Source organism: Ceratosolen solmsi, unplaced genomic scaffold (genome assembly GCF_000503995.2).
Source record: "Ceratosolen solmsi marchali unplaced genomic scaffold, CerSol_1.0 scaffold17, whole genome shotgun sequence".
Classification (NCBI taxonomy): Eukaryota; Metazoa; Arthropoda; class Insecta; order Hymenoptera; family Agaonidae; genus Ceratosolen; species Ceratosolen solmsi.
In genome coordinates, this window is record NW_011948445.1 from 1163502 (window position 1) to 1177726 (window position 14225).

General features: G+C 34.1%; 1 protein-coding gene across 1 annotated transcript; it reads right to left on the bottom strand.

The window, feature by feature from the left end:
- Positions 1–2027: 2027 nt before the first annotated feature.
- On the bottom strand, positions 2028–8017 carry LOC105366157 (histone H2A-beta, sperm-like). The gene is made up of 3 exons (XM_011504486.1): positions 7803–8017; positions 2276–2437; positions 2028–2100 (listed from the first exon to the last, which is right to left on the bottom strand). The coding sequence occupies exons 1-3, from the start codon at positions 8015–8017 to the stop codon at positions 2028–2030; spliced, it is 450 nt and encodes a 149-aa protein (XP_011502788.1).
- Between the last annotated feature and the right edge of the window lie 6208 nt (positions 8018–14225).

Below are 14225 nucleotides of genomic sequence, written 5' to 3' on the forward strand. Positions count from 1 at the left end.
TACAATCACCATAACCTCTTAGTGATAATATTCAATAGATTATAACCTGCTTCATTCATAGTAAATATATTTCAACACCACAAGATTATCAAGAAATATAAAGTTCGTCTGTAATTCACCCTTTTGTAAATCAATTTAAATAAATGAAAATAATAAAGACATGTGTTAATCATTAATCAGTGCATTCACCCTTTACTTGCCCGGCAACCCCACATAACATCTAGTGGGTTTCATTGTTCTAAGTTAATTATTACACGTTTGGCTGACGAGTTGAATTGTGGAATTAATTTCCGAACAATATTGAATTCAAAATATTTTCATTAAACTTATTAATAATATTCTTTCCTGGTATTTGTATAATTGTCAATTAAAAATGTACAATTTTGATATATTTCATCTATTTATGTTATATAAAGTAATCTTGCATTAAAACGAAATATATATATTTAATATATTTTTATGTATAATTAAAATATAATTATCTATTAAAAAAGTTTATTTTATCAAGTTTATTTAAATCAAAATTAATATATCTACTTAAAAAAAAAGTTCCTAGCAATATAATTCGAAGAAAAATGATGTTACTTAGAAGTTTTGATTCGTAAAAATGTTTGATATTGAATTGGTATAATACATTATTTATTTATTTTTAAAATATTTTAAAATATTTAAAATTCGTTAGAAATAGAAGTTTCGTAGGCGTTCTTCCTTTATGTGATCTTATAGTATATAGGATTTCATGTCGTAAAACTTGCTTGGGCTTGTCGAGTTGTGTTTATAAACATTCACCCGAGTGCGCGTGTCGTGCGCCGTACAGCGCGTGTGACCTACTTGCTTAAATTCGTGGAACTGCATCAATCCCGAACATATATATATATTTAAAATTCTTATTTAATCTTTTTTCCAAAATTTTATAAATCTTATATTTTCGTAGTGTGCTAGTTAAAATACTATCTATTTTTTATATTACTTTCAGTAGGAAACAATAATCGAGATTGATAAATATTTTGTATTTAAGTATTATGGATACCTAAAATTTCAAATATACTTAACTGTTCTATCAAGTAAGTAAAAGTATGTTTTGAAAGGATAATAGTATATGTATTTGTTTACTTCTATTAATTTAAATTTATTAAAATATACATTTAAACTTTGACTTAAGTATATTTTTTCCATTAAATATTTTCATTTATAAATGTATTATTTATTTATAATTGATAGTATAAATATTTAACGCATTGAATAATAAATTATACAATTCTTATATAAATTTCAAATTGATTGAAAGTTTAGTAAATATATGATATACAGTACAATATCTAGAAAATCACTATGCATGTATAATTATCTGGGATCAGACTGAAAACCTCCATTAGATGTTGGGCGGTGGTGTTACTGGCAAGTAGAAGGGACAGTTCAATTATTCAAGACTACTTATAATGTTTATTGTTGTTCCTTTTATTAAATATAATAATATAATTAATAATTAATAATTATGAAGTATATAAATAATGGTATGATAGATTAAATATAAAAAGTTTCCTTTATATTGTTACGTGTTGATGAATGTATTTCCTTTTTGTTGTATAATGAGTAAATGCTATCTTAGCATACATTAAATTGTTAATGTTTGTGTTATACTTTGGTGCCGCGCCTATGTGTATGTCGGTCTTATCTGTGAGATGCTTCAATAGTAGTATGTTGATGCCACGCCTATGATACGTTGGTCTTATCTATAAGTTGCTTTAATATGATTTTTATGTTTTCACTGTCGTTTAATCTTAGCACTAATACGTTATTAATTTAATTTTAGTTTAATGAATTTTAGAATATAATGTCACTATTTCTTTCTTAGATTATTACTTAATTGATTATTACGTATGTATAACATTAAACTGTGGTCACTGTAGAGAAAGCTTGATGATGTATAGTGCGTTTGTTATAATGATTGTGTAATTATTATTAGACTGAGGCAAACTGAGCTGCTTCGCGTGAAGCGCAGCCCTTAAATATTATCGCATTATTCCTTAAACGTTGGTGTTTGTTGCCATGATGATATTGGTTGTGACGTCAACAGGGCAAAGCCTGGAACGTTCTTTGCTGGTGTTTTGTTTAAATAATTGAATTGCGCGTTCATATCTCTCCCACTTTTGACTTTCAACTTTTTCATCCGTTACAATAATATTAATAAAATTTTCTTTTTTATAAAAATAAATTAATTTTAATAGATTTGATATTATATATTAACATAAATAAATCTAATATTCCTATAAACCTAATATGATTTTTATTGAAACCAACAATAGTAGATTTTACAGTTAATAAAACGGTTTGGATATTTGTTATTACACCACCTTCAGCAATTATAACTCCAGATAATAGCTTATTCAATTCTTCGTTATTACGAATATCTACATGTAAATGTCGAGGAATTATTCTGAAATGCAGTTAAATAGAATTTTTTAAAAAAGTAAAGATAAATAAATTTTTTAAAATACTAAATTACAAAAAAATAAATTTATAATTCTTAAATATTAATTTTTATTATTTTTATTATACATTAATAAATAGATGATAAATGTATTTAAATGGTATAGTATTTAATTATATTAAGTTGCATATGTATTAATATATTAAATAAAAAACTAACTAAAAAGGTAAATTTATATCACTCGGGAAACTTCGGTATAGTAACACTAAGTCATTATTGCCAGAATAACGACAACGCGCTTGAATAGATTAAGGGAAGCACGAGTCGAATCAATCAGTCTTGTTGAGTGAATCTATAAGAAATTTTCCAATCATATCTGGTGAAGTTCTACGCTTTCTACACGTCTCCGTCAAAAGGGATCTGTGCAAGGTACACTGTTAATAATTAATTATTATTCAAATTATCAGGCAAATCATTCCCGGTACGCCGTCAGCGATACTGATTCTTATCTATACCGCTACTGGGCCCCGATATTTGCCATGCGTCTCCAGCAAGGTTAATTATTATTTTATTGCTAAAGAGCAGAAATTTACTCGCGGTAAGCCTTCGGCGATACAGATTCTCATTTCTACCAATTGGGCACCGCCGTTTGCCATGCGCCTCCAGCAAGGCTAATTATCATTTTATTTCTACAGAGCGCAAATTCACTCGCGGTAAGCCTTCAACGATACTGATTATACCGCTACAGGGAACCAAATGTTTGGAATTGTTGTTTCGACGATTGCATTTTCTTGTCAACTTAGTTGATCTTGTGCCTAGGTTTAAATGTAACAGTATATGGTGTCGCTTTTGACACTTATCGCATGACACTTTGGATTCGCATGCGTGGTTTGAGTGATGCCCCAAGCAGTTGTAGCATAATTGGTGTGTGCTTCCGACCTGAAGCTTATCCTCAAGTGACAATTTCTCGAAATCTGAAATGCAGTTATGATGTGTTGCTGCTGGCAGTATGAGCACTTGTTGTTTCGTGGGGAGAGGTGTCGATTTTGTTTGTGTGTACCGACTGATAAGTGATACATTTTGGCTGATCATTTTCTCTTTGGTCGGGATGCAGAATGGGTTTCTCGTGGTGAAATACGACTCTTGTTTGTAAATACTCTTACCTTTGTCATCATGAACGCATAGAATTGTTCATACTTGGGGTAATTGGTAGATCTCCCTAATGATTCCTCCCATTGTTCTCTAGTGCGTTGAGTGAATCTCTGCGTTGCTTGATGGACCATAATGCAATCCCACGTGTCTTGTAAATCACTGTAAATCACTTGTATCACGAGTGAAATCCTCCATTGCGTCGGCTTCATCTTGCACGCGTTACGTTCTGATCAAACCACAAAAGAGGGCGTCGACAATCCGTAATAGTCCCCACTACCTTCACGAGCCGAATCACGCCCAGTAAAATCTATCGCCGATTCAAACGCCTAAGCAGTCGCGAGCTGAATAAAGCTTAGTACAGTTCTAGCGTCGACTCAAACGACTAGGCATTCACGAGCCAATCAACACGCCGCTAATTTATCACCGAACGTCAAGTATTCGTGGGCCGAACAGCGCGCCATAAAATTGATTGTCATCAAGAAAGTCGCAAGTCCAACAGGGCTCTCTAGAAAACCATGGTCGAATCAACTGTCTAATGATTCTCGAATCGGAGACTCCTTTAATTTAGGGACTAAAGCACGTGCCCAGTACTCCCAATTCACCTTTTAGATTTGCACTCCCAGATAATATTCCAACTTAATGGCCAACTGCCTAATCGCTATGAACTCAACAATTCTCACTACAATCAGTAACACCAACACCATTGTAACAACTGCTTAAATAAAGTTCACTAAAACCAATTGTGTTGACCGCTGTGACCAGAATTGTTGTACGCATTGTTTTATGAATTTCCAACGGGTTAATCTTGAAATTGACAAGTTTCTTGGTGATGGTTCTGGGATTGTGATAGGTGAGCTCTCCATTAGGAAGTGTCCGGGTGTTAAGGAGAGATGTCTTCGGGATCATCACTTATGGGTTCGAGTGGCCTTGAGATGAGGATGGCTTCGATTTGGGTGAGCAGTGTTGTGATTTCTTCAAAGGTCAGGATCTTCTCTCTGACCATTCGCCTTAGGTGGAATTTGATGGATTTTACCACTGCTTCCCATTTTCCGAGAGGTAGGAAAGGTTAGTAGATCAGGAAACACTTGTAAACAGTCATTTCCATTCTTTTTCGCATTACAAAACGCGCTCATTGTTTTCTGTCGCGATAAATGATCTTAGTTGTTTACTGGCAACAACCCGACGAGTCTGTTTATGCTAGAACAGTTTGAGAGTGTCAGATATACGTAAACTATCGAGCAGAAAAACATTTCATAAACTGAACAGAAAATGCTCACTCATGCAGCCTAAAACCGCGCTCTAATTGGACACAAAGACGGGGAACGGATCCTAAGTGAAACTCATTGTCAATAATGTATTTAAGAGAGAGAACTACGAGAGCAATCACTCTTGATACAGTTCTTATTCAAATACGAAGCGGAAAATCCCTCAACCGAGTCCAAGATTCGTATGTAGTATCAACTACTTTAGGCATCATAGCCATCATTAAAGATTCAAGTTTCTAGGAAGCCAGGTCACCGAGCATATATAAAGGATTGAGGCCACCTCCAGATACACGCAAAATTATCTTAATTAATTATTACTTATAGAGAAATCAGTGCCCCTTAAAAACATAGCACATGTCGACAAGTCTTCGCGCCATTTGCGCCCTACCTTGCCGACCTAACCTCTTTCGAAGCTCCAGTCCGCCGCTCACGAAGCCGATTTTAGCGCCATTCAGCGTTAATAGCAGACACACCACGTGGCCTTCTGAATGAAGTGGTAAGAGCTTTACAACCTTTTACTTCCCAGGGAATAACCTTAGTGCACTACGCCAATAGAAACAACATACTACATTAAATCACGTCTGGTAAAGTACGCTTACCACCGAAAAGCGTGATCCAACTGTTCCGGATTGAAGCAACGTCGAAAAATTCTAAAAATGGGAAAAGTAGAATTTCTCAGACGCTTATGTTTGCAAAAATTGAATTTTCGAATTTTTAACTAGTTTTCGCTTTATTGCCTAGTGTTCTACAATATTTCCGCATAGCAAGAACGGTTGTCAACTCTCAAACATTACAGGGCAGTGTCCTTCTAGACTTCTTGATTTTTCTAGCTTCGTTTTGATGTCATCAAGACCTGTTGCCTAGCAACAAGCTCAATGTTGCCTCGGATGAGGCTCTCATTGTATCTTAACCAATTACTTAATCACCGGTTAATACTTAGTACAATTTAAAACAATCGTTCATATCTATTATCGTTCAATTAATAAAACTCAGTCAACCAGTTATTAATATTTACAACTATATACCAGATATTAATTATAATATACGTACATAACGTGTCGACTACAACCTAATAATCTAATGAGCGAACAGTGACGTCAAAAATCATATCGTATAAGTGTTATATTCAAAGAGCACGAGTGCATGTGCAGTTCAAGAGTGAAATTAATTGAAGCACAACACCAACATTTATTATCAAAAATTAAGTATCTCTCAACAGCTATGGCTTACAACATATCTTACTACTAACAACGTATCTTAACGTATCTCAACAACAGCTACGGCTTATAACATATCTTACTACTAATAACGAATCTTAACGTATCTCAACAACAGCCACGGCTTACAACTTTTCTTAAACAAAAAACATAAAACTGTTCGTAAGGATTGACGACAGCTGCAGATGAAAATATTCATCTCAGCTTCAAGGAGCAATTGTTAGAACGTCATCTATGCGTGACACTGTTCAAGGAAGTAGAGAGATTTACACCTCATGCTGCTGCGAGTAATAAATTCTATCACCATTTGAAAATCACTGAAGAAACTTCACAGATTTTATAATAATTTTGCAATCACCATTAATACAATTTTATAAACATCATTGTCTATAATGATATCATTGTATTCATAAAATAAATAGAAAACCAAGATACACTGTGTGTTGAATTGAATAATTGCGTTTGCTTCTTCCACTTGCCAGCAATCACCCCTACCTAACATCACCTGGAGGTTTTTAGTCTGATCCCAGACACCAACAATTGAAAACAGTAATAATAATCATCCCTGTATCTGGAAATTAACGGTATAAACAGTAACAACTAGATGTATTAATATTGAATTTATTACACTATCCCTTTCACTTGACCGAACATCGCTACCACACAACATCTCATGGTCTCTGAGTTGTCAACGGCAACAATTTTGTGTCCCTCGAACCGGTCTGAGTAAAACGAGCCGGATCATCCGATACATTTTGTATGATTTAATTCCCAATGAATTTATTGTTGAATTTAAATTTTCTATTAAATCTTAAGAAATTTTAAGGTAATACAATGAAGTAATATTTATTATTTTTCATCATACTACCGTATTATTTTAAACTCTTTTCAAGCTATGAACTAAACTATAACCTCTGGTATTGATAAGAATTCTAGTATTAATCTCTAAATACATTTCAAAAACTACAATATTTATTCTGAAATGCTATGTATCGTGGTAATTTTATTGTAACATTTCTTCAAAATATTAAATATGTGGTAAAAGATTTAAGATTGAGAGAAAGAAAGAGACAGAAGGTTGGAGGGAGAGAGGGTGAAGAGAGAGAGAGAAAGAGAAAAAGGCTTAAAAATTATTTACTATTGTATATAATTGTAATTTATAATTGTTAAATCGTTTAGAAAAAATTAATAAATAGCGAAATATCATATATCTCATTTTTTCTGTTCAATTCATTCAATTTTGTTATATTTGTATTTGCTAAATTATTATTAGATACCAAGAAGAATATAAATAATTAAAAAATAATAATTTAAAATTCTCAAAATATAATTAAAATATATTTTAAAAATTCGGATCTAAATATTTGAATAACTTATTCAAATTAATTATTTGTCACATTTGTGAATGTATAATTACAAATAATTTGAATTTATAATCTAATGGAATAATTACATTTTATATTAAAGTTAAAATTATTTGATATTGATACAACTTTCTTTCGTTTGATTTTTTAACTGCGTAATTCGATGAATTTTTATTTTTATTCATAAAAAATTATTTATATTTTGAATAGTTTTTGTTATAAATAGATGTTTCTTGACAAGTCTTATTTAGTCGAATGACATTTACCTGTTGTTCGTTCTCAACAGGTATTGCTCTTAATGTATAATATTGATATTGTATAAAAAGGTAAAACTAGAAATTATATAAAATGAATATTTATAAAAATGCCTTACCTAGATTTTTTATTATCTTGAGCTGCATTACCAGCCAATTCTAAAATTTCTGCTGCCAAATACTCTAATACAGCAGTGAGATAAACAGGGCCTGCACAAACACGCTCTGCGTAATGTCCTTCACACAATAGTCGACGGATTCTACCAATTGGAAATTGTAATCCAGCTCGATAACTACGACTCTTTGATTTGATTCTATTGTTTCTGTTCGACATTGAAGCCAGTTTCAACACCGCCGATTGTCGGCATCGCCGGTCCTTTCAGATCTCAAATTTCTGTAAAGACTTGGACGAGAATTTTTCGTCTACTTGTTATGTTTTGGTTTCAAGTGGCCCGTAATGTTTATATGGCCTTCGGGTAATAACATCATCGGGAAGTTTTCTATCGGTATTACGCCCTACTTTTTCTTTCGTCAAATTCTCAAAAGTTCTAGATTTTTCTTTCTACGCCTCGTGTAAGAATTCAGTATAACAACGACGATGCTTTGTTGCCAGCTAAGTAAACCGCCGCGTAGATATATAAGGCAAGCATGCGCTAGGTACATTTTTTATTTTAATAAATAAGCTACTCACACCTCGCACAAGAATAAATCGGGTAATTTCACATTCTCTCGGTCGAACCATCGCTTCGACCCCGTACAGACCTAAAAGAGTCGATCGGGCAAACTTACACTGTCTCGAACTAACATTTCGAAACCGTACAGGCCCGCAACAGTCGATCGGGCAAACTTAAGCTCTCTCGAACTAACACTTCGAAACCGTACAGGCCCCCAAACAGTCGACAGGTGATAGAGCACACTCTCTCGAATTAATACTTCGTCATCGTGCATTCCCTTAAATAATCGACACAAGTGACGCAATACGTCAAGCCCATTGTCAAGGTCAGACAACAATAGATCGACTAATCGACTACAAATACATTCCATTAATTCCTTCAAGAGCTCGAAGGCCTATCATTAATTAATCTTGTGTGTGACTAGTCTTTCTACTACCCCTATAAATAATTAAAGACATAATTGATTACTCACCAAGTTCCATTAGACATCTTACACCATATCAAGTATAGCTATTTCATACATCAAGCATACTTGATGCAAACACCATCTTCTCACGCTACCTCGTGAGCATGATTGACTACACCAGCTGATATTTACAACAGCAGCAAAACCTCAACTTCAAGATACACAGTCATATCCATGGAATGTACGATAATCAAGACTACAATGACACACCCTCATTACTACAATAGAATAATCTTTTCTCAACAACATTGCAATATTATTATTATAATTATTAACAAATAATAAACATTGTTTTACTAAAATACATAATATTTTTCAGCCCTTTCACTTATTATTTCCTTTATAGTTATCCTGACGAGAGACTAATCCACTGAACTATTGAATTGGCAGTTCGAGCCATAAACTATACCCTTAAAATCGAACAGTTTCCTATAAAATAATTATACAATAAAATTGAAAAACTGATAAATATTTTAATTATATATCTGTTCAAAATTTAATGTTTATTTTATGGCTCGAACTGCCAATTCAATAGTTCAGTGGATTAGTCTCTCGTCAGGATAACTATAAAGGAAATAATAAGTGAAAGGGCTGAAAAATATTATGTATTTTAGTAAAACAATGTTTATTATTTGTTAATAATTATAATAATAATATTGCAATGTTGTTGAGAAAAGATTATTCTATTGTAGTAATGAGGGTGTGTCATTGTAGTCTTGATTATCGTACATTCCATGGATATGACTGTGTATCTTGAAGTTGAGGTTTTTGTATAATGTAATATATTTGAGTTCAATTATTATTTATTCTGGTTATGAATTATAATAATATTGTAGCGTTGTTGGTTGCTTCTATTGAGAAAGAGAATTATTCTATTGTAGCGGTGCAAGTTCGTCCTTATGTTCTTTGTTGTTGGAGATTTCAGTTGAAGTTCGTGCTGGCGCTAGTGATAATGATGTGTGAGATGCACTAACTAATAATAACAATCAATGAACGAGGTGTAGAATTACAATGAACACTAAACTGAATTGATAGTAGAAAAACCGTGAACCAGGTGTGTAGTGACTGAATGGATGTTGATGGAACAACGGGGCGGCGCATGGCGTGCTGCTCTTAAATATTCGCGGCATAGTTTGCGACGCCGACAACAGCGCCATAGCCTGTTACTATGCCGAAAACCGTTACGATGTTGTTATGCGGAAATATTGTCGTATATTAGACGCTATGGAGTGAGAAGAATTCCTCAAATCACTCCCAATTTTAAATCTTAATAATTAAAACTGCCTCAATCCCGAACAATATAATTTCTTTTACTAATTTATTTAAAAATTAAAAAAAAATACATACATTTGAATCCAAAATAATTTTTAAACTTTTATTTTGCGTTTATTTTAAACAAGCGTTTTCTCTATTGTAAATATTTATAACCAAGATACAATCTTATATCTAAAGATAGATTAAAAAATTATATTTAAATATATAAAGAGAACTTATTTACTCAATATTATTCAATATTTTTTATACTTACAAATGTTTCTATATACATAATATTTTATTCTATATTTTATATCAGGTCTTATACAATTTATAACAATACACTATCATTAATAAAATTAGTAATGTACACAATGTATTCGCCGTTCCGGCTTGTTTTACCAAGGCCGGTTCGAAGGATACACATTGACGCCGTTGACAACTCAGAGACCATGGGTGTTGTGTGATAGCGATGAAAGGTTACAAGTGGAAGGGATATTATAATAATACAATATAAATATGGCTAATGCATGCTGTTTATTCTGTTATTTATTTTGATGACAAGGCTTGACTAGTATTACTATTGTTCGAGAGTGAAACGAAAATCTCTTGAATTGTATTCACTAGGAAAATTTCAATGGCTATTATAAAAAGAATTATCGAACGGACTTAAAAATCTAAGAAAGTCTCGCCAAGGTTGCTGAAGGCTCGAAATAGTTAATACATCTGGAACATACTCATAAACAGCCACTTTATTGCTCTTCGTACTACAGACGTAGTAATTATTTTTAATGCAATAAACGACCCTTGATATTTACCATCAAAATCCGACCAGCTTGTTTACGCGAGAATATTTTGAGGCGAAAGATATTTGAAAATAATCGAGTGAAAAACATTTCCTAAAATCTATTGCAACCCGAAACTCAGCACATGCGACGTTCGGCAATCTGCGCCGCGCGTGTGCCTTCAATGCCACCAGCAAGCATGCATTGCTGCTTGCATAGGCCAAGCAAAGATACTTTACCAACAATCACCCCCACCTCGATGATTCCCGGAGAGGGGCAAATCTTCCACTTCACACATTACCGCTAGAGATACTCTTTCGATATTCTCATTGTCTAAGCCTAATTTCTTCTGAAGTAGGAAAAGGGCGTGCACATTTATCATGTCACCGAAAAGCGCCGCGCCCTGATTGGAAACCTAAGACCAGAAGCTCCTTGAGTGGGAACTCATGACAAGAGGCTTTAAAGGTGGGAACAAGACAGCGAAAACACGCTGTCCGCGTGGGCAGCCAAGGGCTGTCTGCAGAGAGAATTCGAGCAAACGGCTCGCGTGGACAGTCAAGGGCTATATCAAGGGAAAGTCAAGTAATAGGGACTATTCGTCTATGGAAGCCAAGTCTGAAGAGAACGCAACGCAGTAGTACGTATTAATAAATTAGAGACAAGTGTATTGCGAAGATCCACTGATCAGATCAAGATTACTGCATTACTGTGAGTATAAGAGTCATCCTGCACGCATTTGCTTTGCCGAGTGCCCTGGTGTCCCACTCACTCCTGCCTCTCGAGTGTGAGTGAGCACGAGCCTGATTCACTGATTCAATAATTAACACATATTTCTTATGCTGTTATTCCATTTACTTTCCAATTTAGGGATTATTCTTTTTGAAGAGGTTATAAATGAACCCTTATTATTAATAATGAATGTGGTCTTGCGGTATAGTTCTATCGGAGAACCAGAGGTAGTGGAATTCCTGACCCTTTGGACGAAGCGTGTGAAATAATGATCTACTGTGAAAAGAGATAGGTTAAAAAACTATTAGCACTTTTTGAATACTATTACTTGAGTTTTTTTTAAACAATTCAATGTGAAAGATAAATGTAATATTAGTGTTCAAGATCGGAGCGCTTTCCAAGAAAATTAATTCTCCGAAATTTGTTATCGTTCTAGCTCGCGAAATCGTAAACATTGACTCCGAAATTTCTCGATCATTTAAGTAATCTGCCGTGCGCATATTTAAAGGACGCACGCGACAAGCCTAATTCTTTTAGTGAAGCTCTTTCAGTGAAGACGCCATGGTACGGATCACGGTCTGCCTTAGCAGGACCGCCATAGGATAGTCGATATATCTCAACAGAGCTGCCACGGAACGACTAAGATTCAGTTTTCTGCGCGTATTCAACAGGCCTGTACGCTCACTGTAAATTTCTCAATCAATTAGTTATCAATTATTACTCTACACAGCAAGTAAACTCCGCCTTATTCAGTCAGTTTTATTAAATATACGCACACAATTCAGCCAGACTCTGCAATAATAAGCTAGTAAGCCAACAGTGAAACCAATACATTTAATAACTATTTAAGCGCGCCATAGTTCAAACAATCAAGAGTGCTGATTGCATTCCAAGTGTAATTTCGAAATAAGAAGCGTAACACTTGCTCACTCATGACAGAATTAGGTAAGACAATGAATTTCTGTGAATTTAATTGAACGAGAAGCCATCTATTGAAAATGCAAACGCGCCGGCTTCGTACGGCAAATATTCAAAACACATACGCGCCAGCCTCATACGGCACTGATGGTGCGATAGGCACTATACGATTGCAAAGCTCTCCTAAACGGCTAACGGTACGAAAGGACACTAACTAAAAGGGCATTTTCGTTTGAGTCAACTAAAAGGAGACGCGCTAAACTGCAAGAAGCTACCACACTTGCACCTGTTCTCCGAATGAGGCGTTGTGCCTTCTGGAAGACTACTGTCTTCGGATCTTGTTCTCCGGATGAGGCCCTGCGTCTTCTGTAAGACGTCATTGTAATCGGAGCTGTATTCCGGATTGAGGAGACAATGCCCACTGCATCTCGACAAGTGCCACACAATACTGCCAAGATACACTGAGGTATTGAATCATTGTATTGTCATCAAGAGGAGACTCGTACCTAAAGTACCATATGTGGTATAATACAATGAGTGTCAAGGAGTTACGCCCTTGCACTTCTCAGTGTAGTAATTTCCATCAAGCGCACTACAACAAGAGGATCTGGAAATTTATAACGTTTATAATTGAAAACTCAATAAAAACTCAATCAGTAAAATAGTGAATATGGTCTAATCCAACCACTTTGGTCTTTCGACCACTGGGTGACTGGAATTCCGAACCATTTGAAAATAAAAAACATAGTATTTACAAAGGAAAATAACAAAATTATAATGTTTTAATATTATTACGATCTAATAATAATAGAGTAAAAATTTAATATAAATTATTAACTATTTAAAAAATATCTTATTAACTACTAATTAGATGTCATATAATTAAAATATTGTAATATTGAATTAATATGCAAAAATATACAAAGAATTTTCTAAGCTTTACATATAATTAATTTTTATAGTAATAATACAGACAAAAGTATTATTAAATTAATTACAAAAATTAAAAAAGTCTATTTACTTCAATAAATTATTTTTAAAATTACATATGATTATAGATTGATAATATATTTAGTCTTTTGATAAGAATCAAAATTATACATATTCAATGTTTATTGAAAAGTCAATTCGAAAGGGCTATCCGCATAGAGAAGCCAGGTCTACGGGGAACTTTACGCATTATTACGCATTGGTAAACTAGTGACCAAGTATTTGTGGTGACCCACTGACCGGAAGAAAGATACATCAATCTTGATATACAACTGTCGACGGGAGTTGATACTATCACTTCGGCAGGAGAGGGCCGGACCAACATTCACTCACTCGCCTTGGAGCGTGCTTTTATGAACTTCTCATCCCAGGATCATATCAAGGCTACTGTATCACTGTGAGGATACAAGTCCACGCGACCTACTTAATTATTGCCAGTTCTAACAAAACTGGCATAACGCTATTATTAATAGCACCTCACACTCTCTGACAAGGAGTGTGCACTAATTGCTTGTCTTTCTTAACCTTACTAATTCAATATCGACATCACGATCTTGAAGAGCATCTTGTGTAGTGAAACATCCATCACAAGAAACGTTCCAAGAAATCGCATCTTCACATTAGACCCAAGAAGATTGCAAGACACTAAGATGTAATTGTGTTATAAATTGTAAAATAAATCATATATTTGTACAAACTCACGACATTTCTATAACCTTTCTACTT

Excerpts from the sequence above, each read along its gene's own strand:
- LOC105366157 (XM_011504486.1), bottom strand. The coding sequence starts at position 8,017 with ATGTCGAACAGAAACAATAGAATCAAATCAAAGAGTCGTAGTTATCGA. Across the intron at positions 2,438-7,802 it reads CAAGATAATAAAAAATCTAG|AATAATTCCTCGACATTTAC; the intron begins GTAAGGCATTTT and ends ACTGCATTTCAG. Across the intron at positions 2,101-2,275 it reads TTCAATAAAAATCATATTAG|CAAAGAACGTTCCAGGCTTT; the intron begins GTTTATAGGAAT and ends ACAAAACACCAG.